The following is a 27,354-nucleotide window of genomic DNA, read 5'->3' as shown; positions in this document are numbered from 1 at the left end:
CATTGACTATGGAAAATAGTAGCCAGGGTTTGAGACAATAGTGCACTCCCCTTCGGGTCGTGCACTATTGTCTCTCACCCTGGCTACTATTTTCGCATAGTCAATGCTAAACACAACATTATTATATAAGTATTTTTCATGTTCACTCTTATATTGGACATGTGGAAAGGACAGCTACGGCACAGCAACCATGTAGTGTATTTGTTAAAGTGCTAATCATTGTTTTTGAATACAGTCAGTACTAAAGCAGTGTTTAATTCTTTGTTCCTGTGTAGTTATTCAAGTGCACCCTTAAAAAGATCGAAAATTGTTTCAACATTTTATCAATTGGTATATTAATGAGATATCAAATATGTACGCAGTTATTTCATATTTGATCAATGTAATTGTATTTCTTTTGATTCGATGGACTTCCTATTCAAAACACATCTAAATGGCGCCGAATGAGAATAAAATGTGTCCACTTCAGCTTTCAATTAGATATAGGTCAAGATATAGGTCAATCTCAATGATGGTTATTATTATATTTGAAAATATCCTTGCATATAACCTCTAACACAAAATATCATTAAATAACTAACTGCCTTTTGCTGTATTTGCATTTTGATTTTGATATCCGCAAAAGACGAAGAGCAATCACAAACTTTACCTTCTAGTACATGCATAGATTTAAAATGGTTTTAGATACCAGTTAATTCGAGTAAAACACTCTTTTCTGTTGATTTTATAGTAAAATATTACAGTCAGAGTTTCTTTTTGGGAAGATGTTCATACCTTGAAAATAAAAATACGAGAATTGTCTGGTTTCCTGGACAGCTTTCGAATAAATATTTCCATTACGCAATGGCGGCGTACTGCTGACAACAAACTATTTCTACTAGAGATGACAAATATTATAATTTATATAAATTGTTCTTATTATAAGAAAAATGTCATCTTTTTCTGACCGAATAACTGACAGACGGATGGCCTGGTTAATGCTGGAAAAATACTTGAACCGAAGAACAAATATGACAGACCAACGAAACCCAGTGGCATACAGGTTAACGACTTCGACCAGGCACTTATATGATTGAGAGGGGTTAGTAGATATAGGAAGTTGTTACATGAGTGCCAATGAAACAAATCTCCATCCAAGTCACAATTTGTAAAAGAAAAACCATTTTAGGTCAAAGAACGGTCTCCAAACAGAAAGCTATAAAGCGCCCCACAAAGTGCTAGTGTAAACCTTTCAAACAGGAAAACTAACATTAAACATATAGATATGTGAGCGTTCAACCATCGTTATATCATAAGAACAAACTGTTAAAATCAGTTGGAAAAAAACTTGACTCATCAGTTTGGCACAGAGCATAAGAAATAAATAACATAAAGACAAAAGACAAAGTGCCGATCTGAGACTATTAGCAGTTACTGAAAGCAGTTCAAAGCCAAACACAACTAATTGATAAAACATTTTCTTTCAGAGTTAGTATGTTATTCAAGCTTATGATATTCAAATTCCACAAAGTTTGAATTTTGACACAATGAATGAAACTAATCAAGGGTACTGGTGTGACCTCGGTGACTTTCAGAGTCGGATTCAGCCATTAAAAATAGGGGGTTCATAAAGGGATGGTTCAAAATATATGTCCTCATTCTAGTGCCTTGATCTTCTAAAAGGGGTTCAATCTTTGGACCCCTCCCCCTTATATCCGCCACTGACTTCTTTTGTATTATTATGTAAAACAAGAGCAGTAATATATATCACACACTTTTATTGTTAAATAATTTCGAAGTCAAAATTTAATTTAGTTTTAATTGGCAAGGTTTCGATGTTTCTAGCTTGTAAACTAAATAATTGCCTCGACTAAATCTTGACAGCTGATTTAAATGACTATTCGCTCCCTTAAGTTTGTTTATTTTAACATGCAATCTTTAAATTTACTTTTTTCCATCGTGTCTGCTAAATCTTGACACATAAATAGTCTTTTCCCTGCCATATATTTGTTTATTTATATATGCAATCTCTACACGTAGATTTGTAGACTTTCGACTTAATTCTGTATTCCATGACTGACTATTCTTTGTCTTATATTTGAATATTATAATCTTTTAATTATAATAATCCAAAAGCATAGCATGCGTAGAGATTTAAATAGAAAAAACATAAGGTACGGGCTTCACAAAATTGACCTTTCCTTTTTAAAATTTGAATTTAATTCATGATGCCATTAAATTATAACCGTATATCTTGCAGTTATCAATTTTTTCCAAATTGTCATATGACCCCCTCTTTAATTAGGGAAATTTATCATTGTGTGCATTAGCCATATTATCATGTGGTATATCAATAGTAATACATAATCTTATTATAATTTGTCTTAAAATATTCTAATTTTTACACTGCAATATATATATTTGCAAATTTACACGTGGTTCGGTGCATTTTCTACCTGATTCTTTATTCCATCATTGACCATACTAATGGTATATAATTTTAATAATAATAATTAAAAAAATTGCACTCACCTATTTATTGTAAATATATCTATATCTCAATTAATTTCCAAAAAAACTAATCATATCAATTATTATTCATAACTATATAACATCCTATCTCACAGAATTCTTATAACAGAATGGAAATAGATGTTAATGGTTTCGATGTCTTACACGCAACATGAAAAAAACGCACAGATTGATGAGAAATTTTACCGCACTTAAAAGCACGTGTGCTCTGACAATAGAAGCGTATGAAATTCGCGGCAAGGTACCGCTAAATGCAGACCTGGAAAAATGTTTTAGAATTTCATTTAGTGTTTTTATCGTTTAATAAATACATTGTGTAACTATAATTTAAGATAGACTGTTTTATCAAATGATACGATATATCTTAACATTATTTGAAATTGGATATTTATTTTTTAATTACGTGAAGAGGTCTAGATAAATCGTTCATTATTATTTATTTTTTCAACTAATATAAAAAAGAAGATGTGGTATGATTGCCAATGAGACAACTATCCACAAAAGACCAAAATGACACAGACATTAACAACTATAGGTCACCGTACGGCCTTCAACAATGAGCAAAGCCCATACCGTATTGTCAGCTATAAAAGACCCCTATAAGACAATGTAAAACAATTCAAACGAGAAAACTCACGGCCTTATTTATGTTAAAAAAAATGAACGAAAAACAAATATGTAACACATAAACAAACGACAACCACTGAATTACAGGCTCCTCACTTGGGACAGGCACATACATAAATAATGTGGCGGGTTTAAACATGTTAGCGGGATCCCAACCCCCAACCCCCTAACCTGGGACAGTGGTATAACAGTACAACATAAGAACGAACTATAAAAATCAGTTGAAAAAGGCTTAACTCATCAGATGGACAATAAAACAAGTGGACGTCTAATAACTTTAAACATGAAATAATTAAAATATATAAAATTGAGAATGGAAATGGGGAATGTGTCAAAGAGAAAACAACCCGACCAGCAGACAACATGTATAGTTCACAAGTAATCGTCAATTTCAGTCACTTCAAGTATGTTTTAAAAAAAAATTAAGGATACCAGAATATCTTTGTCAGAAGGTTACGAAAGGGCATTCGTCTGGCTATGGTGGAGGTTTAAATACGCATGCAGCCACGCCCGTTTGAAGGTTCGTTTCAGGGAAAGTGTCAAGACTTTTACGCTAAATTTAACTTCATCTTACTCGTTCAGGAGTCCGTATATTGTTCTTTGCTAAATGACTTGACATCAATTTCTATATATATGGGCTTTTCTACGGCCTTTTAAATGACTGTCGCTTTGGTTCTCCTCTGTCTCTCTTTCTTATTTTACTCTTACTAAATTGCATTTTATTGAGACTTGCTTATATGAGGCTTATAATACTATTTAGAGCTTTAAATGCTTTTACCGAAAACTAATCACAATTATTAAAACGTTTCTTTTGAAAAAATATGACCAAGAATCAAAGGCTTTAGATTCCTAAACGGTGATTTAGCCATGGCGACTACACTTTGATTGTTCATTGTAAAACTTTGCGCTTACGGAACCCCAAAGATATATTCAAAATTGGTCGCATTTTTTGTTGAATTTCAAGGTTTTGGATATTTTGAACCAATAATAACGTCTTAGTGTAAGCTTTTGAAAATGTTACCCACAATGCATTAGATACCGAAACGGTGGCTTAACTTTGAGCTTACTTATTCATTATAAAACTTTGAGAGCTTACTTAACCCCAATGATATATTTATTGCGTAGATCAGACTACTGTGTGATTTAGCTTTGAAATAAACCAAAAAAAATATACGCACGTCTAGATAAGATAAATATATTATAAAATAGATCGCAATAGAAACAAATGCATCCCGAAGTATATTTTGATAGACTATAAAACCAGCATGGTTTTTTTCCAAGGCTGCAATAATCTAGTCAACAGACGTAGTAATCCAATTTTAGCACAAACGAAAGCCATTATGAATTTGTGATGCACATTAATCTTATCCGGAATACTATATGTATATTTCATGCGCTGGGTTCCATGATAATTCTACTAATTTTTTTTGAAAATGAAACGGTTATCACTTACATTGTAAAAAACGACCCTTTCATCTTATATCTTGTTTTGCAATTGTTTTATAAAAATTAGACAAAAAACTTAAATAATCCAGTTTCGTGACTAAAAGTTAAAAAAAAAAAAATTAAATTGATAAAATTTTACAACATCATCATTGTAACACAGCTTAGTAATAGCAATGTTTGTTCAAGAACTCACTGAATCAACTCTTTATTGACTAATATTCCTTTAAAATAACAACATTGTCATTTGATAAGAAAGAGTTTCATGTCGGAGGGTTGTTCAGGGGTCCCATGAGGCTAACTTCCCTACCCCCAGCTCCCACGCCCCTCCTCCCGCCAATTCCTTCCCCCTACTGCCACTTCCATCACCCCGCTTTCTCCGAAACAAAATATGTCAGAAAATTTTTCAGCATTTCTCCATTTCTACTCTCCCTTTTCCCAGTTCCCGCCCTTGATTCCTACCTCCCTCCTCTTGACCTTTCACTTCTCGCCCCTCATTTCTATGTTCCCTTACCCTTGTCCAATTCTACGAGATTCTTAACACTTCCGTGTTCAAACACTTACCAACTTTCAAAACACTTTATTTAAAAAAAAATATGAGGAAATGTGGTATGTTTGCAAAAGAGGGACAGTCAAACTCATAAATCGAAAATAAACTGACAACGCCATGGCTAAAAATAAAAAAGACAAACAGACAAACAATAGCACGCATGACACAACATATAACAATAAAGAATTAGCAACACGAACCCCACCAAAAACTCGGGGTGATCTCAGGTGCTTATATTTATTGTACATTAAATGCAATGCTCATACAAAACAAAACAAAAAATGCAATTGAGACAGCTATATCCTCATGTATAGATATCCAGCCGAGCCAAAATAACGTGGATTTAAGAAACTAAAGGTATCCATTCGGAATCGAAATTTAAGAAGAGTCTACAAACTAGGAGAAAACCGAAACGAAAGTATAATATCAGCTTTGTCTAGAAAATATGAGAGCCTGTTGCGGTCAATGAACACCTCTAGATCTACATATCTATGAAACTATCTGTGAAATATTACACAATAGAGCAGCCTTGACAAGCCTGTTAACTAGGGTATTCTAAGCACATGGTAACTTTATATACATTGCATTCCAGTTTGTCACATGCCATCATAGTAACACTAACAAACATCTTCTGCTCTTACGTAAACCATGCACAAAATTAGCCAAGAATGCTATAAATATGACTGATATAGTTGTGAAATGTGTATAAAAACTTTTCTTAGTTAATAATGTTTTGTATGAGCATTGCATTTAATGTACAATGTAGTGCATTTAATGTACAATGTCTGTGTCATTTTGGTCTTTTGTGGATAGTTGTCTCATTGGCAATGATACCATATCTTCTTTTTATATATATAGTCTGTTTCATGAAGCTAATGACATGTCAATGGTATTTTTAAACGTATTTTAATTCAAGTCCAATGCAAATACATTTCTTTTGTTGTGGTACATATATCAAGTCTTTGTTTTTAATACTTACTTGTTTTGCATGTACAGTACTTTCCAAAAAAAAATATCCGTATAACAGTTATCTGCAATTTCAAATAGAGGCCAAAGTTATTAGAGGGAAATTCAAATTCATAAGTCGAAAATAAACCGACAGCGCCATGGCTAAAAAAGAAAAATACCAACTGACAACAGATAAACATTAGAACACACAATACAACATACCCCAAAAACTGGGGGTGATCACTTGTGCTCCGGAAGGGAAAGCAGATCCTGCTTCAAATATATGTTGTTTTCTTTTATTATAACAGATACTGGTATGTCAATGGTATTTATAAACTCAATGACAATCAAACTTTAAACAAGTGGACCCTGATTGTCTTAATGTAGTAGAAGTATTGTATTGTTGAAAGCCTGATAATAAGAATAGAATTGGAATGAGAAATACTTCTCTTAGTTATATAAGACAACGGTCTGGATGGAGTGTAAAGAAAAAGATAATAATACAATGTAGTAGAAGTATTGTGTTGTTGAGGGCCTGGTAATAAGAATAGAACTGGAATGAAAAATACTTATCTTAGTTATATAAGACAACGGTCTGGATGGAGTGTAAAGAAAAAGATAATAATACTCCAAGATACGTTAAGAATAGACGGAAGAATAGACGGAAGAATAGACGGAAGAATAGACGGAAGAATAGACGGAAGAATAAAGAATAGAGAAAATGGGGATGATAAATAAATAAATAACACAGAAAGGATAATAACCTCTGGTTGTCTAACAATGACATCATTGATAACTAGAATGATTGTGCCTCCTCTATCGGTCAGTGTCCTCACGAGCGTTAATTGATCGATAATAAGCGAAAAATAAGAGACAGATTAGTCGGGTTACACTGTTGTAGGATTCTGTTATTTGCCACTTATAACAGAGAGTTGTTCTGTTTATCATTTAGTAATATCGGGCACTGTGTCAATGAGGGGGGATTTTTTTTTTAATTTATTTTCTGTTCCCCCAAAAAAATATTCTGGTCAAGCAAAAACATAACCTTGATTAAAATATTCTGAATCCAGATTTTTCCCCATAAAAATAATTTAATAGATATATAGCGTCGAAAACTAAAAAAAAAAATCTGAGTGGGTCAAAAATCAATCCCCCCCTTTTTTTTAAGTTTATGTTTTCCCTCCTATTCCATTTATATACGACCGTAGTAAGGAATTGTTTTTTTAAACATTTAGGAATATCTGGCATTGTTGTCAGTGCTTGTTGTAGTTTTCATTGTTGTTTGGTGATAGATAGATCAATTATTCAGAGCGTTGAAATGATGTGATGATTGTCTGACATATGTCTCACGAATTTATTTTATACTAAGAAAGAAATACAATTTATCAATTCTAGATAAGTGAAAGTTTATTCACTTGAACTATAAGAAAATACCTACATATGCGATCGGACTTTATCGTTTATTTTTTATCCTGTATACTCAGGATATGTTGTGTTCGAAACTTAGGAGTTTTTGTCAGATTTTTGGAATCCTCTGGTTTTATCCATTTGAATGCCTTAAAAAAAAATTGCCCATCGACCCCATTTTTCTTTTTATAAATCTTTTACTTGTTTAATTATAAGTCATCTGTAAAAGTCTTACAAAATCCTTGTTATTTTTAAATAGTTTTTGAGCACTTAAACTTGTCAATGTTAAAGCTATGAAAAATCAAGAGAGAACATTTTCCCGCCACAATTTCAATAGCTTACATCTCGAAAACAAGCACATATATATTTTTTTTTGCTCTTTTGATTCCTTTCAATATCTCCTATCAATATAGAATCATATTCAAAACAGTGTAGCTGTGGCCATTGATTGACAACCTTAAATTATCCCATTGACTGGGGCAGATTATGTGAACGTTTGCCTGTAACAACCGCTGCTCACTATGCACTTGTTAAAGGCACTTAAACTGTGGGGTCACAAAAGGTTCTCAACACCTAAATAAAGAATTTAGAAAAACTAATCAGGAATAACACGATGTTTTGATTTATATCAATAATATAAATCAAAACATAAAGTTATTCCTGATTAATTTTTCGAACTATTTTAATATTAAAGGCGTTAAGAACCTTTGGTGACCCCACAGTTTAAATTCTATAATAAGTAAGTAGTGAGCAATTGTCGTTACAGACACACGTTCACCTAATCTGCCCCAGTCAATGGGATAATTTAAGGTTGTCAATCAATGGCCACAGCTACACTGTTTTGAATATGATTCTATACTAGTGTTATGGAAAGCTTGTTAGTTTGAAACTGAGTAACGAACTTCCTTAATGTAGTCCGCGACGCTTCCTAGATTAATCGTGGCCTTAATTCCTCATACAGGAATGCTCACAAAGCCAAATATTTGAAAGACCGGTTTATGAATAAAAATATAAACAATATCTTCTTTATTGGAAAATTATACAAATAAGGGTAAGACAAATAAAAGTTCAGAAAATAAGTACGTCAACAGAAAACTAAATATTGCGCCAACACGAATGCTAACAGAAGAAAGGTGTGCACTCATGTCCTCTGGAAAGGTAAACAATTCCTGCTTCAGAATTACAACCATGCAGTATGATCAGTGTAAGTGTATGATGTCTATCTTACTATTATGCATGTGATCTTTGTAACGATATCTGAAGCAAATAGTATTTTACTTTTGCGAAAACTTTGTCAAACAATGAGTTTCATCATAAAGAACACAGTTATGACATGTCATTTAACATTTTTCTTGCTGAAACACACCAAATCTTCTTGGGTTTATATATATATAATTTGTCAGTTAGTTTTACACTTTTTTGTCAAATATTACGTTCCCTTGAATTTTAATGACAACTTTCGATATTCATGAACCTACCTACTTCAGGTGATAAATTACAGGGAATAAAACGTTTTTAACCAACAAATATAGATTTTACTAATCCGATGTCTCACCGCAAAGTCAGTTGTAGCAGCATTTTTTGTATCTATGTCAATGCTGTCTTTATTGCACAATTAAATGAAGACAAATGCGCAACATACTTATTCACTAACATAAAAACATCTGAGTCGGTAATTGTACTTCTCTGTATTGCTTTTCCTCTTCAACATGTTACAATAAAATTATGGTGGAGCTTTCAACTAAATCATTAAACACATTCCAATTATTAATGACGGGAATGACATGATTTTAGAATAGGGGTAAACATGTGGGGATCTGGGGTGTAAAGATTTTAAAAAAACGTTAATACTGGGGCGGGGGGAGGGGGGCAAAAAAAATGGGAGAGTGTTGAAAAATTATAAAGAGCGGAATTTGTGATATGAGCTACTCCGTGTGACCCCTCATAAATCTGAAAAATCTCTTCGGACCAATACCTCATATCAGTGTATCAATCTTTTCACAGTAGGAACAAAACTGTACACTACAAAAGGTAGGGGTGTTAATTCGGACATAAGTAAAATGACCAATATACAGAACTCCAAGGAAAATTCAAAAGGGAAAGTACCTTATCAAATGGCATTATTGAAAGCCCAAACACACATCAATCGAATAATTGGACTATGGACAGCTTACGTGGGACAAGTACATTAAGAATGAGGAGAGGTTAACAGGGGTGTGTTAGCTGTCAGCTATCTCCCTTACATGGGGACAGTTGTGTAATAACACACAATAAGAACATATTTCTATAATTATGTAGTTCTTCTCGTATGGTAGTAAACATTAACTTGCTTAACCAATGGCACTAACTATGATAATACATTGGCATAGTACAGCAAATATTACTTTGAAGGACGTATCCTGAACAAAAACTATGCGAACAGTATTTGATGCATATTACTAATAGATAAAAGTAATGTAAAATTCTGGGTTTAGATATAAAAAATCTTTAAAAACTTCGAAAATCTTTTGAAATTTTAGTCTACATTTTTGTCAATACGTCTTGTCAACAAAAAAAGCCTTTATTTTAAGATGGGGAATGAATTCTTTTGTTTTATATCAAATACAAAAATTTGATGGCCCTGTTAATAACAAATGAAAGTGGTCCTACCCAAAATATTGGTATCAATTATCATTACAAAAAGAAATGAGGGCATTTTACGTCTTATCGTCATGCAATAAAGTTGTTTTATGAGTGTTAAAAATTTGTTAAGTATGTATTTCCTAAGTGGTTTCAATTACTGGTTTAATTTGAAACTTCTTGTACATAAAGTACACTTTTTAAACTTGCATGTGCACAAAACTACATACGTGAAGCAAATTTTAGATATGGAAACGTTCTTAACTCCTTTTAAAAAAAAGTAATACTACAAAAATTGTATATTGTCAAAAAATTATTGTGGTAATTTGAACCTTAAGCAAACAACTTAGGTGGGACAGAAGGAGGGGGTTGTAATCAACACCCATAACAACAAATAATGTATGTACCCTTCCGCGTACTTTTATAACATTTAAACATTTATTTGTACACCCTTCCGCATATTTAACATTAAAACATGTCTTTGACATCCAGATGTTTTAAGAATGTAAAATGTGTTGATCTGTAAAATAAAACCAACTTTGGGTGCGGGAGAAACCGATAGAATGTAAAATGCGTTGAACGTGAACCCTCTAGCGTAATTATATACATGTATATATATAAAAAAAAAAAAAAAAAAAAAAAAAAAAAAACTAAATTAGTATGTATGTTGGTGCTTGAGTTGCATAAAAATATAACTTTGGAGTGAGGGAGGGGCAGTATATAATTTAAAGACTTGAAGGGAAAGAACTATCTATGACGTGAACTTCCATGACAACATAAAATGTGAACCCTCTAGCTTACTTTTATAAACAAAACATGCATGTAGGTGCTGCAACCATGTGAATGCGTTAGGGTGAGGGCGGGTACGCTAGGAAATTTAAATAGAGGCAATAGTAGTATACCGCTGTTCGAAATTGATTGAGAAAAAAAAAACAAATCCGGGTTACAAACTAAAACTGAGGGAAACGCATCAAATTTAAGAAGAGAACTACGACAAAACAGAAACACAACATTAAAATGTAACACACACAGAAACGAACAACAATATAACAATGGTCATTAAAGACTTGCAGAGATAGAAATATGACGTTAACACCCATCAGAACATCAGAACATGTTGTGAAAAGTGTTCTTAAAAAAATCTTTCAAATGCAGGTGCTGAAAAAATTTGAATGCAATGAACTGCGAAAAAAACTGATTAGGGTAGGGTGCGGTAGAAAATTAAAAAACTTGCAGAGGTAAAAATATGACGTTAACATCAATAAGACCCTGAAATGAAAAAATCTTTTAAAGCGGCAGGTGCTGGAAGAATGGATATGCTATGAGCTATAAAATACACTTTGGGTGAGGGAGGGGGCGTTAGAAAATATGACGCAAGTATCCATAAGAACCTATAATGAAAAGCGTACTTTAAAAAAATCTTCCAAATGCAGGTGTTGGAAGAACGGGTGTGCTATGAGCTGTCCAAAAAAAGAATGTGAGAGAGTGGAGCGGTAGAAAATTCAAAGACTACATTGGGAAATGGAGGGGGCGTTAGAAAATATGACGCAAGTAACCCAAAGAGCCTGTTATGAAATTGTACTTTTAAAAGAAATCGTCCAAATGCAGGTGTTTGAAGAATGTAAATGCATTGAGTTGCATAATAAGAATGAAAATAACTATCATAATAAAGATTATTTACAAAAAAGATTAAAGCATGCCTCTGTGTTTAATTTTATGTTCCCATTTAGAATATTATCACTGATATCTATAATAAAAAATAGGGTGGTACAATTAGGTTTGTCAGTCATTAAATTATATAAGTATTGCTTTTTAACGATTATTTGACGTTTGAAATGAAGTATTGGTGTATTTTTTTTTTGTTAAAATTAGTTTTTGAAAAACGACGCCTTTTCTCACAGTTAGTAAAAGCAAAAGTCATACAGATGACGATGCTTATCATATTACATGTATTGATAAGTTTAACATTTAAAAGCATAGTTGTGGTTAACTATCCCTGATTTCAATGTGGAAACATGTCATAAACATCTATATCTTGTGTGTTCAAAAGCATCATTCCTTTTGGAAACTTGGACAGGATGAAAAGGGTGACAGTTCGCTCGGTTTACTCCCAAGTACATCCAATGTATTTGATAATTTGAAATACGGATAAGTGCGGCACATTTTTGTGAAAAATAAAAAAAAAGAAGATGTTGTATGATTGCCAATGAGACAACCCTCCAAAAGAGACTAAATAACACAGCAATTAACACGTATAGGTCACCATACCCCCTTCAACAATGAACAAAGCCCATACCGCAAAGTCATCTATAAAAGGCCCCGAAATAACAAATGTTAAATAATTCAAATGCGAAAACTAACGACCTAATTTCTACAAAAGATAACCACTTCAGATTCCTAACTTTGGACAGTCCATACATACAAAATGCGTTAGCGGGGTCCCAACCCTCCCCTAACCTGGAACTTGTTTTACATAAGTTTTTCGTTTATTGTTTTGTACAAAAAATCAGACTCTTATTTTTTCTCGTTTATACATTGTGGTTTACATTTGTCATTTGGAAGTCTGGTATTGCTTGTTATGCGATATAGGTTTTGTTCATTGTTGAAGGCCGTACGGTGACCTTTAGCTATTGACTTCTATATCATTTGATCTCTGGCTAAGAGTCCTCTAATTGGCAAAAATACCTTATTTGTCATTTAGTAGTCTTTTGTAGCTTGTTATGCGATATAGGTTTTGTTCATTGTTGAAGGCCGTACGGTGACCTTTAGCTATTGACTTCTATATCATTTGATCTCTGGCTAAGAGTCCTCTAATTGGCAAAAATACCTTATTTTACATTTGTCATTTAGTAGTCTTTTGTAGCTTGTTATGCGATACAGATTTTGTTCATTGTTGAAGGCCGTACGGTGACCTTTAGCTATTGACTTCTATATCATTTGGTCTCTGGCTAAGAGTCCTCTAATTGGCAAAAATACCTTATTTTACATTTGTCATTTAGTAGTCTTTTGTAGCTTGTTATGCGATATAGGTTTTGTTCATTGTTGAAGGCCGTACGGTGACCTTTAGCTATTGACTTCTATATCATTTGGTCTCTGGCTAAGAGTCCTCTAATTGGCAAAAATACCTTATTTTACATTTGTCATTTAGTAGTCTTTTGTAGCTTGTTATGCGATACAGGTTTTGTTCATTGTTGAAGGCCGTACGGTGACTTTGTATGTCATTTGGTCTCTGGTGGAGAGTCATCTAATTGGCAAAAATACCTTATTTTACATTTGTCATTTAGTAGTCTTTTGTAGTCATATTTTATTATTTTCATAATCACTTCGAACTTTTTAGACAGGAAATTGAAGATCTGTTTTTAAATTAACCGACGCCTAGTAACATGACTTTTGTTCCAAATATATATTTTCCTGAATCGTCGCCAGTATATTCCGTTTGCACATGCATATATTGAAATCAGTAACTATGCAGTTAAATGATACTATTAAACACAATTGGGTAATGAATGTGCATTTACCAAATCTCTCTGAAGATGAAGGTTTTAAGTTGTAATGACTGCATGCTATCCCTCGTAAATGAGAAGATTTAGAAAGTTCTAATGAGAAAGGCGAGTCTGAAGTGGTTCAATGTGATTTAATGAGGGACAGATCAAAGCAAGGCGTTTCTCAGCCATAAATAATTACGTAATGATTGTGCCTCAAAAATATTTATATCTTTAATTGAAACAGTCAATAAAGTTCATTAGGAATATTACGTTTTGGAAATATAAAAATAAAGTCTTAAGAGTACTTTTAGGTCGGCACTTTCTGTCTTTCGTCGTTATGTTACTTGTTTTTATGTTTTCGTGTCTATCTGATGAGTCAAACCATTTTCAATTGAGTTTCACAGTTTGTTCATAAGTGCTTTTAAACCGTTGCCCCAGGTTAGGACTGGGTTGAGCGTTCACAATCAAGGTTAACCCCAAACATTTTGTTGTATCATCAATCATGCCATAAATATGTTTTTCCTTTTAATTGTGTCACATTTTGTCATATCGGGGTCTTTATAGCAGACTATACGGTATTTTTTTTTGCCAATTGTTAAAGGTCGTTAGATGACGTAGCGTAGATCCGGTTCATTCTCTGCAAGATAGTTGCCTCGTTGCAAATCGAATGATGTTACTACATCTTAATTTCAAGTAGTTGAACCGGCATGCATGTTTTACCGGATATCAAACAAGGGATTTCTTTAAAATTTTAGAACGGAAGTTTCGTATCGCAAAAAAGGGAGAAACACGTGTCAAAGAACAAATTAAAACCAAAAACACACGAAATCAACAAGCAGATACTAACTAGTATCCAACAGTCCACATGACAAGACAATACAGAGATAAGTTAGATTGTTCCTTCCTCAAAATAAAAGTGAAAACTCGTAAAACAACAAAGGGTAAACAAAATAGTCCCCCCGGATGGATAACCATCTCCTGCTAAATACAGTGAAACCTGTTTAAACCGAACCTCTTCTGGACTTCTGACGATATTTGGTTTTATCTGGTTCACAACGCACATAATTTGATATGGCGGTGCTTAAGAACATGTTTGGTTTATATAGGTTTTCGGTTTATGCAGGATTCGGTTTAGCAGGTTTCATTGTATATTGTTTTTTAAGCAAAAATCCGTTGATAAGTTGTATTTGATGATTTAATCAAAGTTCGAAAAAAGATGACTGAATTGTGGTCACGAATGACAGACTTAATCCTTGGTCATTGGGATACCAAATCATTATCGCGTCAAAAATATGACATCAGAAATAAGGGGAAAAAATACCGTAATGAAACTTATAAAAGCTTTCTTGTCCTTGTTTTGTGAATTAAAACAAGATACACAAAAGAAACAGATGTCTTGGAATATCGCATCAACTTTAATATATTCCGTATCTAGATGTTGTTGGAATGTTGCTTCGTTGAACTGGAAAGTTCACAATCGGAAAATGTATATCATCTGTTTTGTAATAAAGTTTAGTTATTTACCGACACTGTTTGCAAATGATTAGATGTAGGTCAGAGATTTTTTAAAGTAGACTAAAATAGTGGTATCTTTTGTTTTAATTAAAAAAAAGAGCCATTGGTTATTTGTTGCTTCTTAATGTCAAGGGGTAATTAGATTAACAAAGCCACCAAAATCCCCTTATTGAATGATCTTCCATTTCGTAAAATTGAGTTAAAAAAAAACAATGATACTTTATTCTGAATTATTTTTGAGAAACCCTTTAAGGTGGTACCCAACACTTTCACTAAAATTAATTTGGCTCGTTTAATTTTCATAAATTTTGACAAAGTATTTACTTTGACCTTTTAACAAACATATAAAATGTCAAAAATTTTGAACCAACCATTTTATCAGAAAAATTACACTGGTTATATAGCAGTTTGACAAACACCAATTTTGATCACTGAGTAGCTTACTATTTCCTTTACACAGCAACGTATTTAAAACGTTTAGCCGACTTTACAGAGTTATCTCCCTGTAGTATTAGGTATTACCTAAAGGATGTTTGCTCCTCTACTTTTTGAATTTTTGCAAGATTTTCGGAATCCTCTGGTTTTATCCATGTATTAACATTAAAAAATTTGACCACTAACCTCTACTTTTCTTTTCATATTTTTATTACATATCATTCAAAAAGCAACATTTCAAAATCTGATGAAATCCTTGTTATTTATTCATAGTTTTTTTAAACAAAAAAAATGCCAATGTTAAGTGAGAGAAAAATCTGGAGAGAATTATTTCCCGCCAAATTTTCAACGGCTTATATCTCGAAAACAAGCACACGGACCCTCCATTTTTTTCTGTTTTTTTAGTTTCTTTATTTATATAATTTCAATGTACAACAAACTTTTAAAAAGCATGTTATTTTTTAAACAGAGTAGCAAACATCCTTAAGGTGAGATGAGGAACGAAATTGGCTTCACACTCTCATATCACGAAGAATGTTATATCCAATACCAAAGCTGGTATTTTAAGTCACGATAACGACAAAGTTGATGCATTGTTATTCATTGTGCTGAAAATAATATTCTGGGTAACCCTTCATCACGATCGCTCATTTAAATGTTGAATGAATTAACAAAACACAATTTGTTTCAGTGCAGAAAGAGCATGGTTCTTTTGATAAAAAGAAAGTTGAACTGTCAAAATTATGCAACTGATGTATGGCTTTAATTGAAATTGGTTTTAATTTAATAACAAGACAAGCGTGTTTATAATGTTGTTTTAAGAAAGATGAACATTGATTTATAACAACTACCTGCAAGATGCCCAATTGAAAGCGATTTCTTGGCAGATTCTGAAGATCATAAACGCCAAGTTACATTAAGTTTAAAAATACCATTGAAAGGTCATTGTCCGATTACAAATTGGCACATACAGTCTTATCACATAACTTTTGTTTAATTCTTATTGATATTTGTGGTTTTACAGTTGCACCATACGTGTAAATTTTCGCAACTTATTTAAATCGTTATATCCAACTCAGAGTACAAGTAACAAAGACGGCAAGTCTTTTGATATTCAGTCAGATAATCAATTTTCAATTGTTTTTTTTTAAACTATGAGTACAAAGAAGAGTTTTATGTTAATCTGAATCAAGCTAATGTAATTGCAGTAAAGCGTTTGGTAGGAAAAGGAATGAATAAATTGCTATAACGACCATCCGCATAAGTTTCTGGAGAATGAAAAGGCTGTTACATATGACAAAATAAGTGTGTGTGTAAGTTACATTTGACAAAATAAGTGTGTGTATAAGTTACATTTGACAATCTAAGTGTGTGTATAAGTTACATTTGACAAAATAAGTGTGTGTATAAGTTACATAAGACAAAATAAGTGTGTGTATATTAAGTTACATTTGACAAAATAAGTGTGTGTATAAGAGAGAGAGAGCTATACACAGACCTGCAAATGACAACGAGCTGAAAGACTTAAATGCACTAGAAACTTTTTTTTTTTGTTTACAAATCAACAAAAATTAAACAACGTTATATATCAAGGAGAGATTAGGTAATAAGTTGTTAATTAGGTGATTAGTAGTGAGTTTAATAGGTGCAGAACAGCTAGATTGTTTTTCATTACTGAGCAGTTGCAAGTTTTAATTGAAAGACGGAAAAGATACCCCAGGGCGCAAAAAGAAAAACGAAGGAATGTAGACAAAATACTACAAGGAATGAACTTACATGTAACCCTGTCCAAAACTGGCTAGTTTCTAAATTTGAATAGGGTCAACTTCCTCATCATTTGTTTCACATCCAGGGCCAATTTTCCCATAATTTATTTCACACAAGTGTAAAGGTCCTTTGAAGGAATGTATGTCATAATAGCGCCGATCTCTACCGATTTCTTTCACCTCAGTTGATGATATTATAGACTCTTGAGAATATGGATTCTATCGGGTTTTGACATCTTTCATATCAGTACAGATGCACTTACAACTGAGCTGATTATACGGTTGAGCTCTAGTCTTCTACAAATGTATGTATCAAATGTTTTGTAGATTTGTTTATAAAAAAATAAAATGTGGTATGATTACCAAAGAGACAACTCGCCACAAGAGACCGAATGACAAAGAAATAAACCTAGGACAGTGGTGTTATAGTACAACATAAGAACGAACTATAAAAATCAGTTGAAAAAGGCTTAATTCATCAGATGGATACAAATAGAAATACATATAACAAAAACATAGAGTGGACGTGGCCGGGTACTTGTACATCCCAACAACAAAACGATCTAAGAGTGCTCGCAGTTACTGACAGCTAGTTCAAAGCCAATAACATCTACTAGTAATTAATAAATCCTGCATCTGTTCTTTCTTTTTTTGTGTTCGTGGATTTGTATGTCTCACGTCGACGTTCCTCTTTTCCCTTTGGTTTCTTATTTCTTGTTTATCTTCTATAACTTTAAAATGATTACAATTTGAAATTCAATTTAGAGTCAGCTGTTTGAATACTTTGAGATTTTTTCCGTAGCATTCCTTTTCGCAAATGTCTAAATGTTATGTAATACATTACTAGATATTTGCTCTAATTACGTAATCCATCATAGTTAATGTCTTGTTACCTATATTCCAATTACAAAGATCACAAAGAATAAACTAAAGCATGTTTTGTAATCATTTGCATTTAAAGAGCTACTACATGTATAAAAAAACTAATGGGTATCAGACGTTTCATTGACATTCTTCTGTTTATGCACAACTGGAAATTCCACTGGAAATCCCAACTCTTAATGAATAAAGTTAAAAGTACATTTGTAAATATAAAAGTGAGAAAATGTGATACATAATCATTGCCAATGGGAGCAGAAGTGACAATTGGTCACCGAATGGCCTTCAACCATGAGCAAAACCCATACCAAAGAGCAAGCTAGAAAAATGCCGTAAAATGACAAATGCAAAACAGTTCAAACAATAAAAACGCCTGATTCATGTAAAAAACAATAAATCAAAAACAAATCTGATGTACAGTAACAAACGACATCCTCTGAATTACAGATTTCTGACTCAGAACAGGCATATATAAAATGTGACGAGGTAACACATGTTTGTGGATGCCCAAACCTTCACTAACCTAAGATAAAGATGGAACAACACATCATATTAAAGAAAACAGTTTTATTGCCAATGAGACAACTCTTCACTTAAGGCAAGAGGAAAGAATTGTGCAAAATTACAGGTCACCATACAGCCTTCAATAATGAGAAACACATAACGCATATTTAGCCTTAATTGGTCATGAATGCATTGGTAACTGCATGCTGTATATGAGAAAGTTTGTCTGTGATATACAGGGAAAAGAATGGTTCGCTATTACATTTTTACATCTTATCATAGATGAATGAAAACATAACTGTCTGTCTGAATCGTTTTTCAGAGATTAAGATGGATCCAAGCGTCTATTCATTCCGATTATTCATCGATTATGCCTTTTCGCTCCTTTCAAGCCATGACTTTTTCATTAAAATTGTGCAACAGAAATACTACATGGAACAAAAAATAAACCACATCAACTATAACACCCACCTTAAAGTTGAATACATGCAGTTGTGCTCTAACTGCATAATACTTGACTAAATGTTACATAGTCAACCACGAAAAACAAGCAGCTTATCGGTCTAAGATTGCCTATCCTGCGGTATCACGTGATCTTCACACAGATAAATAGTCTATCCTTCAATATCGCGTAATCTTTACAAAGATATATAGTCACATTATACTCGTAAACAATAATAATTAGTGTAGATACAACCGATTTGTTGTCTGATAAGTTAGAATAATAGAGATCTGGTATACTATAACAAAAGATTAACATCTTTATTCTGTAAAACGTTTGTAAGACGTTTTAATTTAGAGAATACCGGTAGCAGATGTGGCAGTTACCGCAGACAGTAACAGACACTAAGGGAGTAATAAACTTACATTGCACATGCGTGGGATGGGAAAGGGCAAGGTCGCTGGTATGGGACCAATTAAAATATGTTTTAAAAAATTCCCATCGTCCCAATAAATGACTGTCTTTCGACATTAGGCGAAGTTCAATAACTGAAATGGTACACAATAAAATATATCATTCCAAGTTGCATTAACCTATGTTCCATTGTTCTGAACATATATAAAACATTCGTCACTGGACAGTATAAGAACAAAAGTATGTATACCAAAAGTGTCGTTAATTGAAATCGAATATTCTGCATTAATCATGATTTTCAATAAAATATGAACAAATCACTAAAAGACTCTCTAATAAATCATTGTAAACTATCATACTGAATTAACAATATATAACGCATTAAAAAAAATATCGAATATAAAGCCAATTTTTAATTTCCAAAAAGTGAATTCTTTTAAACATGACAAAATGAAAATGTATGAATTTCTTATTATTAGCTGGTTAAAAAGCTGAGCTGTGTTATGATTTTGTTTATTACTTTGTGGTTTTTGTTATCGGTATTTCCTTTTATTTGAAAATTAAGTGCTCTTCATGTACAAAAAACATTAATATCAACAGCAGACGCACAAACACAGAGGGAATGTTATCCACACCCAATGTTTTCAGTTTTATTACTAATTATAGAAAGAAAGGTATCAAAAAACAATAAAATGTTAATTGCAAATAAAATTCTTTCGGCAGCAAAACATCGCAGAAGTTTATCAAATTAAAGAAGAGATGGGTATCTGATCTTAATCAACCTATCAATAAGAAACGGCAGGTGCTCTTACCACAAATATTTAGAAAAGGTAAAAAGGGAAATGTTATGATACATTGCAAAGTATTATAGATACTCTCCAGGGCTTTAGTCTGAGGGGTATATATAATTCACACCATGATTTTACAATATGTCATCTATGTCTAGATTGAAAGCCTTTAAAAAGACTACCACTTTATCGTTCCTGAACTAGAAAAGAGGGACATTTAAACTCACAGATCTAAAATAAACTGACAACGCAATGACTAGAAAAGACAAAGACAAACAGAAAAATAATAGTACACAAGACACAACATAAAACAACTAAAGAACGAACAACAAGAACCCCACGAATAACTGAGGGGGGTCGGGTTGATCTCAGGTGATACGGACGGGTAAAACAGGCACATAAACTAAGTGAGTTGCATTTGATATTCATAGTTGACCTTTCTGATAGTGTCATGTAGATTCCAAGGTGAAATCATTTAATTCAAATAATGGTCATGTGATGAGTCCATACCAACAAACCGAACCGACCAATCAAAAGACTGGAAATCAACTAATCTACTTCTACTTTGAAAAAGTTATGAATATCATTAGAATTCTTGAAAGAAAAATTTAAATGAAATGCATGCGACTGACATACAAGGAAGGACTGAGGATTTAGAAGTATGGTCATTATGTCTTCTACCGACCAGCAGTAAAACGCCTGCCAAAGTGGGACGTCCGTATGGCTGTGTTGTCAAAATTTCCCCGACCTTCATTCTGGATGGGCTCTATCACAAGAACTACCCTTTGTAAATTATTGTTATCTTGTTCTCGTCCTGGACATGCAAGAAATATTTGCCACTGAATGTTAAACAATCAACAATCAATCAACCAATCAATTGTGAAGAAACAGAAACAATTCGGTAAAAGGTACTTTCCTCAGTCTTACATAATTGTTCTTAACCTTGAAATTTGACATTGACCCAAATTTAAAAAAAAAATCATAAATACATTTGCAATACAATACAAGTCTAGAATGTTCAAGAATAAAAAAAAATGTTATCACTTAACCAACTTTAACATGTGTTGAAGAACGAATTGTTATAAATCGATTATGCTGTTTAATGGCCCATTTAACTTCTTCACACAACTATAATTTATGAATCGTGCATCCATCATACTTGTAAAAGTTATGCCAATGACGTCACAAAATTCACCCTCGAACAGTAATATTCAGATTTTTTTTCAAATTGGCTTTACTTGACTAAGAAGGTAGATATGAAAATTTCTTCTTCTTAGTTCTGCATGAGTGGAAAAAATGAGATATACAGGTTAATCGTCAATATCACAGCAACCCAATATGACAATAAATATTTGGTGTTTCTGTCACGTGGTTTCTGTAGTCTGCACAGCCATTAAATAAATAAATACAAAAAGGGGCATTCGGCTATTGTCTGCATGCTCTATGGTTGGGTTGTTGTCGCTTTGAAACATTCCCTATTTCCTTTTTCAATGTCATAGTTATGAATACATTGGTGAACACATCTAAGGGAGCTACCATTTAATTTTTTTATGGGGGCTAGTATTCTGTTACACCGTTCCGTAATTTATATAGTTCGTTTGATTATATTCTTAATCTGTTTATGTGTTCCAGTCTAGGAGGATTATTCATCTTTAACCTTATAAGAACATTAAAACATCGTATCATCGATACCTTTCCCCTGCTCACATGGATCTCAAACTGAACATTGCAAGGTCATACCAGTTCTGGAGAACTTTTCAAAGGACAAACGTCATCTAGGACACAATTCGTGGCTAACCACAGAGTGAGTTAACTTCACAACATTGTATTTGAACCCTTCAAATTGCTCTCTACATATTTGAACCTTTTCTCCGTGAAATACCTGGAATTTATCTGTTCTTGAAAGTACAACATTTTCTCGCATTCAACAGACTGTGCTGTCAATTACCTTTGACATTTCGTTATAATAACATTAATTGAACACATTGTAAAATTGTATTTTATTTATATTTTTCAGCTTTTTACCATATGTCAGATTGGTTCATAATTAAAGTATCAGCACCTGATAGTCTTTTCTCCTTGAGCCCAATCGTCGGTTATACTTAATGGTCAGGCCATTACAGTAAAAAGTCTACAACTTGCCTGTTGTGTCTCACAGATAACGGCACTCCACAGCTACACAGCAACCTACCTGTTGAGCCCTGCATGTACGCGTCATCCCTTGACGTACAGTAAATTGACGACAACCTGTCTTTACATATCCAGACAAGGAACGACAACGTAGCAACGTACATACCTTCACACTGACAGTGGACTACATATCGTGTGTATACTCGACAGCAACCTAACAACGTTGAGTCAACATGGATCCCAGTCATGAGGAACAACAAGAAGAGGTACAGCCCCAAGAAGGAGATGTCCCTGAAATATTAGAAAATCCGTCTAATACATCTCAGTCAGATGAAATTCCCGAGGCTAGGCGAGTTCGTGACCTCACGGAAAAAGGACAAGGAGCTTTCACTGAAAAACGTGACAAGTTCTGTCAGGAACTAGAGGCTCTCTGGACAGACATTGAATCCAAGTTATTGGAAGTAACAACGCCACCTAACGAGCTCCAGCAACTCCTTACAGCTCAGGACAAACTAGTTAAAGCCTGTAATAACTATCGTAGGCTCACAGATGAGTACCTTGACTTTCTGAAAAGGACCAGAACACTGGAGAGTCAAAAAGAAATAGATGCGTGTAAACTCTCTTTAGATTTTCGTCTGTCCAAAGTGGAACTGGTCATGGAAAAACTACACGAGCAGCGCCTCGCTCTAACAAAGTCCAAATCCACTAAAACAAAGACCTCAAAAGGTAAGAAAACCTCACGCAGTGGTAGCTCTAACGTGTCAGACATGTCAAGCCTAGCACGGAGAAAGCGTGCCAAGGCAGAGGCTGCCAAGTCTAAAATAGCCTTTGTAGAGAAACATGCCATTATCCTACAACAGGAAGCAATGTTAGAAGAACAAGCCCTGTTCAGACAAGGTGAAATGGAACAGGAAGCTGCACGCAAACAGGCAGAAATGGAGCAAGAAGTCGCTCAACGTAAACAAGAGGCTATGCGCAGGAAGGCTGAAATGCAACAAGAAGCCGCACGAGTAAGCCGGGAAAAGGTCGAGCTTAAAGCCAAATTTAACCTTCTTGAAGCACAGAAAGAAGCTGCAGCCGCAGAAGCCGAGGCTCGTATCCTGGAATACGACGATAGTCAAGCCTTTAGCGAACTACCTGACGAAAAGGAAGACCCGCTCCAGCGTGTGCAAGATTTTGTCAACAAACTTCCTGTATCAACAGCTGTGAAGGAAGTAACAGCACCTCAAAAGAAAAAGCAATTTCCTGTTAAAATTGAGCTGAGCCACGAAACACCAGCGTTCGTGCCGTCCGCGGCACAGAACTTGCTGTCACAGACATCTGCCGTCTTACCTTCCGATTCTAAGTCACCGGAAGTTACCTTTATCCCAGATCTGGGATTAGTAACCGGCATACAAAAATTAGGTCTTTCAGATGAGGGCCCTACTGAACATCAAAAACAGGGTGTTAAAGAAGCGATCCCTGTCTTACGCATAAAACAAGACTTTATAGAAGAGATCCCTGTTTCACACCAAAAACAAGGCATAGTAGAAGAGATCCCTGTTGCACACCAGCAACAAATCAACTTTACATCAGAGATAACAAGATTCCTTTTACGCAAGGACTTGCTTTTCTCCCGATTAACAAGCTTTAACGATCGGGCAGAGTCATTTCATACTTGGAAAGCAAGCTTCAAGAACGTGACTGATGAGTTACAAGTCTCTGACTCAGAACAGATCGATTTACTGATCAAGTGGCTCGGTCCAGAGTCTGCTAAACACGCCATTAGCATAAGAGCGTCGAACGCTAATAATCCTACCATAGGTATACAGAGATTATGGAAGAGGCTTGACGAGCGGTATGGTGCTCCAGAAATGTTGGAAGCCTCTCTCAAGAGTAAACTTGAAAAATTCCCTACCTTAACAAATAAGGACAACGCACGTCTCTACGAACTGTCTGACATTCTATCAGAAATAGAATATCACAAGGAAAATCCCAAGCTGGGATGTTTGCTAGCATATTTTGACTCCTCGTCCGGGATAAATCCTATTGTTGAAAAACTACCATACGGACTCCAAGAAAAGTGGATAACAAGGGCTTCAAGATACAAGTCTAAATATGAAGTTGCCTTTCCACCTTTTACAGAATTCTCTGCCTTCATCAGGGAAATGAGCAAAATTAAGAACGATCCTGGGTTCATCTTTGGTTCAAAGGTAACACCAAATACAAAAGACGCTACGCCAAGGTTCACACCTCAGACGTACTCTAAAGTCAACGTCCATAAGACGGCTGTTGAACAGCAAACTGAAGACAGCAGTCAACAACAAGGTCTGTGTATCCTACACAATACAAAGCATACCTTGAATGAATGCCGAGCATTCCGAGCCAAAACTATAGAGGAACGCAAGGAACTGTTGAGGCAAAACAATCTTTGCTACAAATGCTGTGATTCGACTATGCACAGAAGTCGTGATTGCAACGCGAGTATCAGTTGCAATGAATGCGGAAGTAAACAACACACCACCGCATTACACACTAATCGAGTGTACCAAACCAAGGGTGCACCGCCTTCACCGCCTAGATCAGTCGACGGCGGGGAGCAACTTGAGTTAGCTGAAACCAAGCTAACCTCTGTTAGTTCAACTTGCACAGATATCTCCAAAGACGGCAACAGCATTAAATCTTGTGCCAAGATACTTCCTGTGAATGTCTTTCACAAAGATAATCAGGACAAAGTAATTCGCATGTATGCAATTATTGACGACCAAAGCAACCGGTCTCTCGTGGCTCCTGAATTCTTCAGCCTATTCAACGTACAGGCAGAAACAAAAGATTATTTGTTATCCACATGCTCCGGCAGCAAGGTTACTTCCGGTAAACGAGGAAACGGCTTTGTCATGAAGTCTGTACAAGACAATACTAGATTCAATCTGCCTGAACTGATTGAATGCGATAACATTCCCAATAATCGGAACGAAATTGCTACACCTGAGGATATATTGCAATATCAACACTTGCAAGAACTACAAAAACATATTCTCCCGATTGATGGAAAATGCAAAATCCTATTGCTCATTGGAAGAGACCTTATAGAGGCTCATCATGTCCTTGATCAACGTCTAGGACCACCAAAGGCTCCATTTGCGCAAAAGTTAAACCTGGGTTGGATTATCGTTGGAGAAATACGCTCCGATAAGCAACATGTTAACCTTGAACTCACTACAAAGGAAACAAATCCAACTTGCAGTGTTGTGAAACCACAGACAAAGAAATTACCTGAGTGTAATAAAACCAACACCCAGTCAAATGAAATTCAAACTGATTCGTCTAAACTTTATCCCCATTTACATGGGCAACCGAAAACGAAATCAGCGACTTCTATCGTCAGATTTGCAGAAGCCGAAAAGTTCACTTCGGAAACAACGCCACCAAAAGTGAATGCCGACAAAGAAAAGTACATCCGAAAACATTCAATTCCCATAGAAAGCTTCAATTCGCCTTTGGATACGCAAGGACAAGAGGAAAGCAGAATAACCAATTCCAACTTAAGTCACAGAGAAAAGGAACATGGTACCGGATGGTCTACTGTACGCCGTAAACGTCAAGGAAAGCATCCGTCTCGCAAGACGTCCTCGTTAGATTGCATATCCATGTCGAAAGGAGATTCTTCCATCAGAACTACAGCCATGGAGTTGGATCTTAGATCGCCGCGATCTCGTCGGAAACACCGCCATATCTAGGATAGAAGCTGTGAAAAACCCAGCCTCCCGTTGGACTACTTCTAAGTGAATATTTGTACTGTTGTTATATATTTAACATTTTATTTGTTTTCGATAATGGAATAGTGATATCAGATAGACATCAGACGGGGAGTATTCTGTTACACCGTTCCGTAATTTATATAGTTCGTTTGATTATATTCTTAATCTGTTTATGTGTTCCAGTCTAGGAGGATTATTCATCTTTAACCTTATAAGAACATTAAAACATCGTATCATCGATACCTTTCCCCTGCTCACATGGATCTCAAACTGAACATTGCAAGGTCATACCAGTTCTGGAGAACTTTTCAAAGGACAAACGTCATCTAGGACACAATTCGTGGCTAACCACAGAGTGAGTTAACTTCACAACATTGTATTTGAACCCTTCAAATTGCTCTCTACATATTTGAACCTTTTCTCCGTGAAATACCTGGAATTTATCTGTTCTTGAAAGTACAACATTTTCTCGCATTCAACAGACTGTGCTGTCAATTACCTTTGACATTTCGTTATAATAACATTAATTGAACACATTGTAAAATTGTATTTTATTTATATTTTTCAGCTTTTTACCATATGTCAGATTGGTTCATAATTAAAGTATCAGCACCTGATAGTCTTTTCTCCTTGAGCCCAATCGTCGGTTATACTTAATGGTCAGGCCATTACAGCTAGGATGAAATTTGAAAAAAATAGGCAGGACAGGAGTTTTGAGTAAAAAAAAAAGGCAGGATGAGACACTTTCAAAAAAAAATTCAGGACGACAATTTAGGTAAACAAAGTCAGGATAAACTAAAAAAAAAAAAAAAAAAAAGACAGGACCGAACAGAGTGAAAAATAAACAGGCAGGACAGAGATTACTGCTAAAAAAATGGAGGACAAAATTTTTCATCCTAGCCCCCCTTAAAATCAAATGGTAGCTCCCTAAAAGAGATTTCTAGCCATCTGCAATGAACACTAAACTTTATACCTCAAAAACACAAGCAGACGAGATTCCAGGATATCTCATTTTTGAAACATTAAGACCATCCTTCCCCCAAAGTCTTCACTACTCTACTGTCATAATTATAAATTAGTTTCTACCCTAGGAATATACAACTTTAGCTGTATTTGGCAAAACCCTCCAGAAGTTTAGTCCTTAATGCTAT

At 34.4% G+C, this 27,354-nt stretch overlaps 1 protein-coding gene and 1 long non-coding RNA gene across 2 annotated transcripts in view; one reads left to right on the top strand and one right to left on the bottom strand.

Annotated features, from left to right (window-relative positions):
- Positions 1-6,150, bottom strand: part of LOC143058155 (collagen alpha-3(VI) chain-like) — an 88,053-nt gene extending 81,903 nt beyond the window's left edge. Inside the window, exon 1 of the mRNA XM_076231618.1 lies at positions 6,111-6,150. Coding sequence (XP_076087733.1) covers positions 6,111-6,121 — 11 coding nt within the window. The 5' untranslated portion in view covers positions 6,122-6,150. The remainder of the gene's footprint in view (positions 1-6,110) is intronic.
- Positions 6,151-21,901: 15,751 nt separating this feature from the next.
- LOC143058298 (uncharacterized) lies at positions 21,902-22,399 on the top strand. Its single transcript, XR_012972991.1, has 2 exons — positions 21,902-22,137; positions 22,351-22,399. It is a non-coding gene; the product is annotated as an uncharacterized LOC143058298 (long non-coding RNA).
- Positions 22,400-27,354: the final 4,955 nt, after the last annotated feature.

The sequence above is a fragment of the Mytilus galloprovincialis genome, chromosome 14, assembly GCF_965363235.1.
Source record: "Mytilus galloprovincialis chromosome 14, xbMytGall1.hap1.1, whole genome shotgun sequence".
In the NCBI taxonomy this organism is placed as follows: Eukaryota; Metazoa; Mollusca; class Bivalvia; order Mytilida; family Mytilidae; genus Mytilus; species Mytilus galloprovincialis.
Note: the sequence above shows the minus strand (reverse complement) of the source record. Positions and strands in the feature narration are given on the sequence as shown.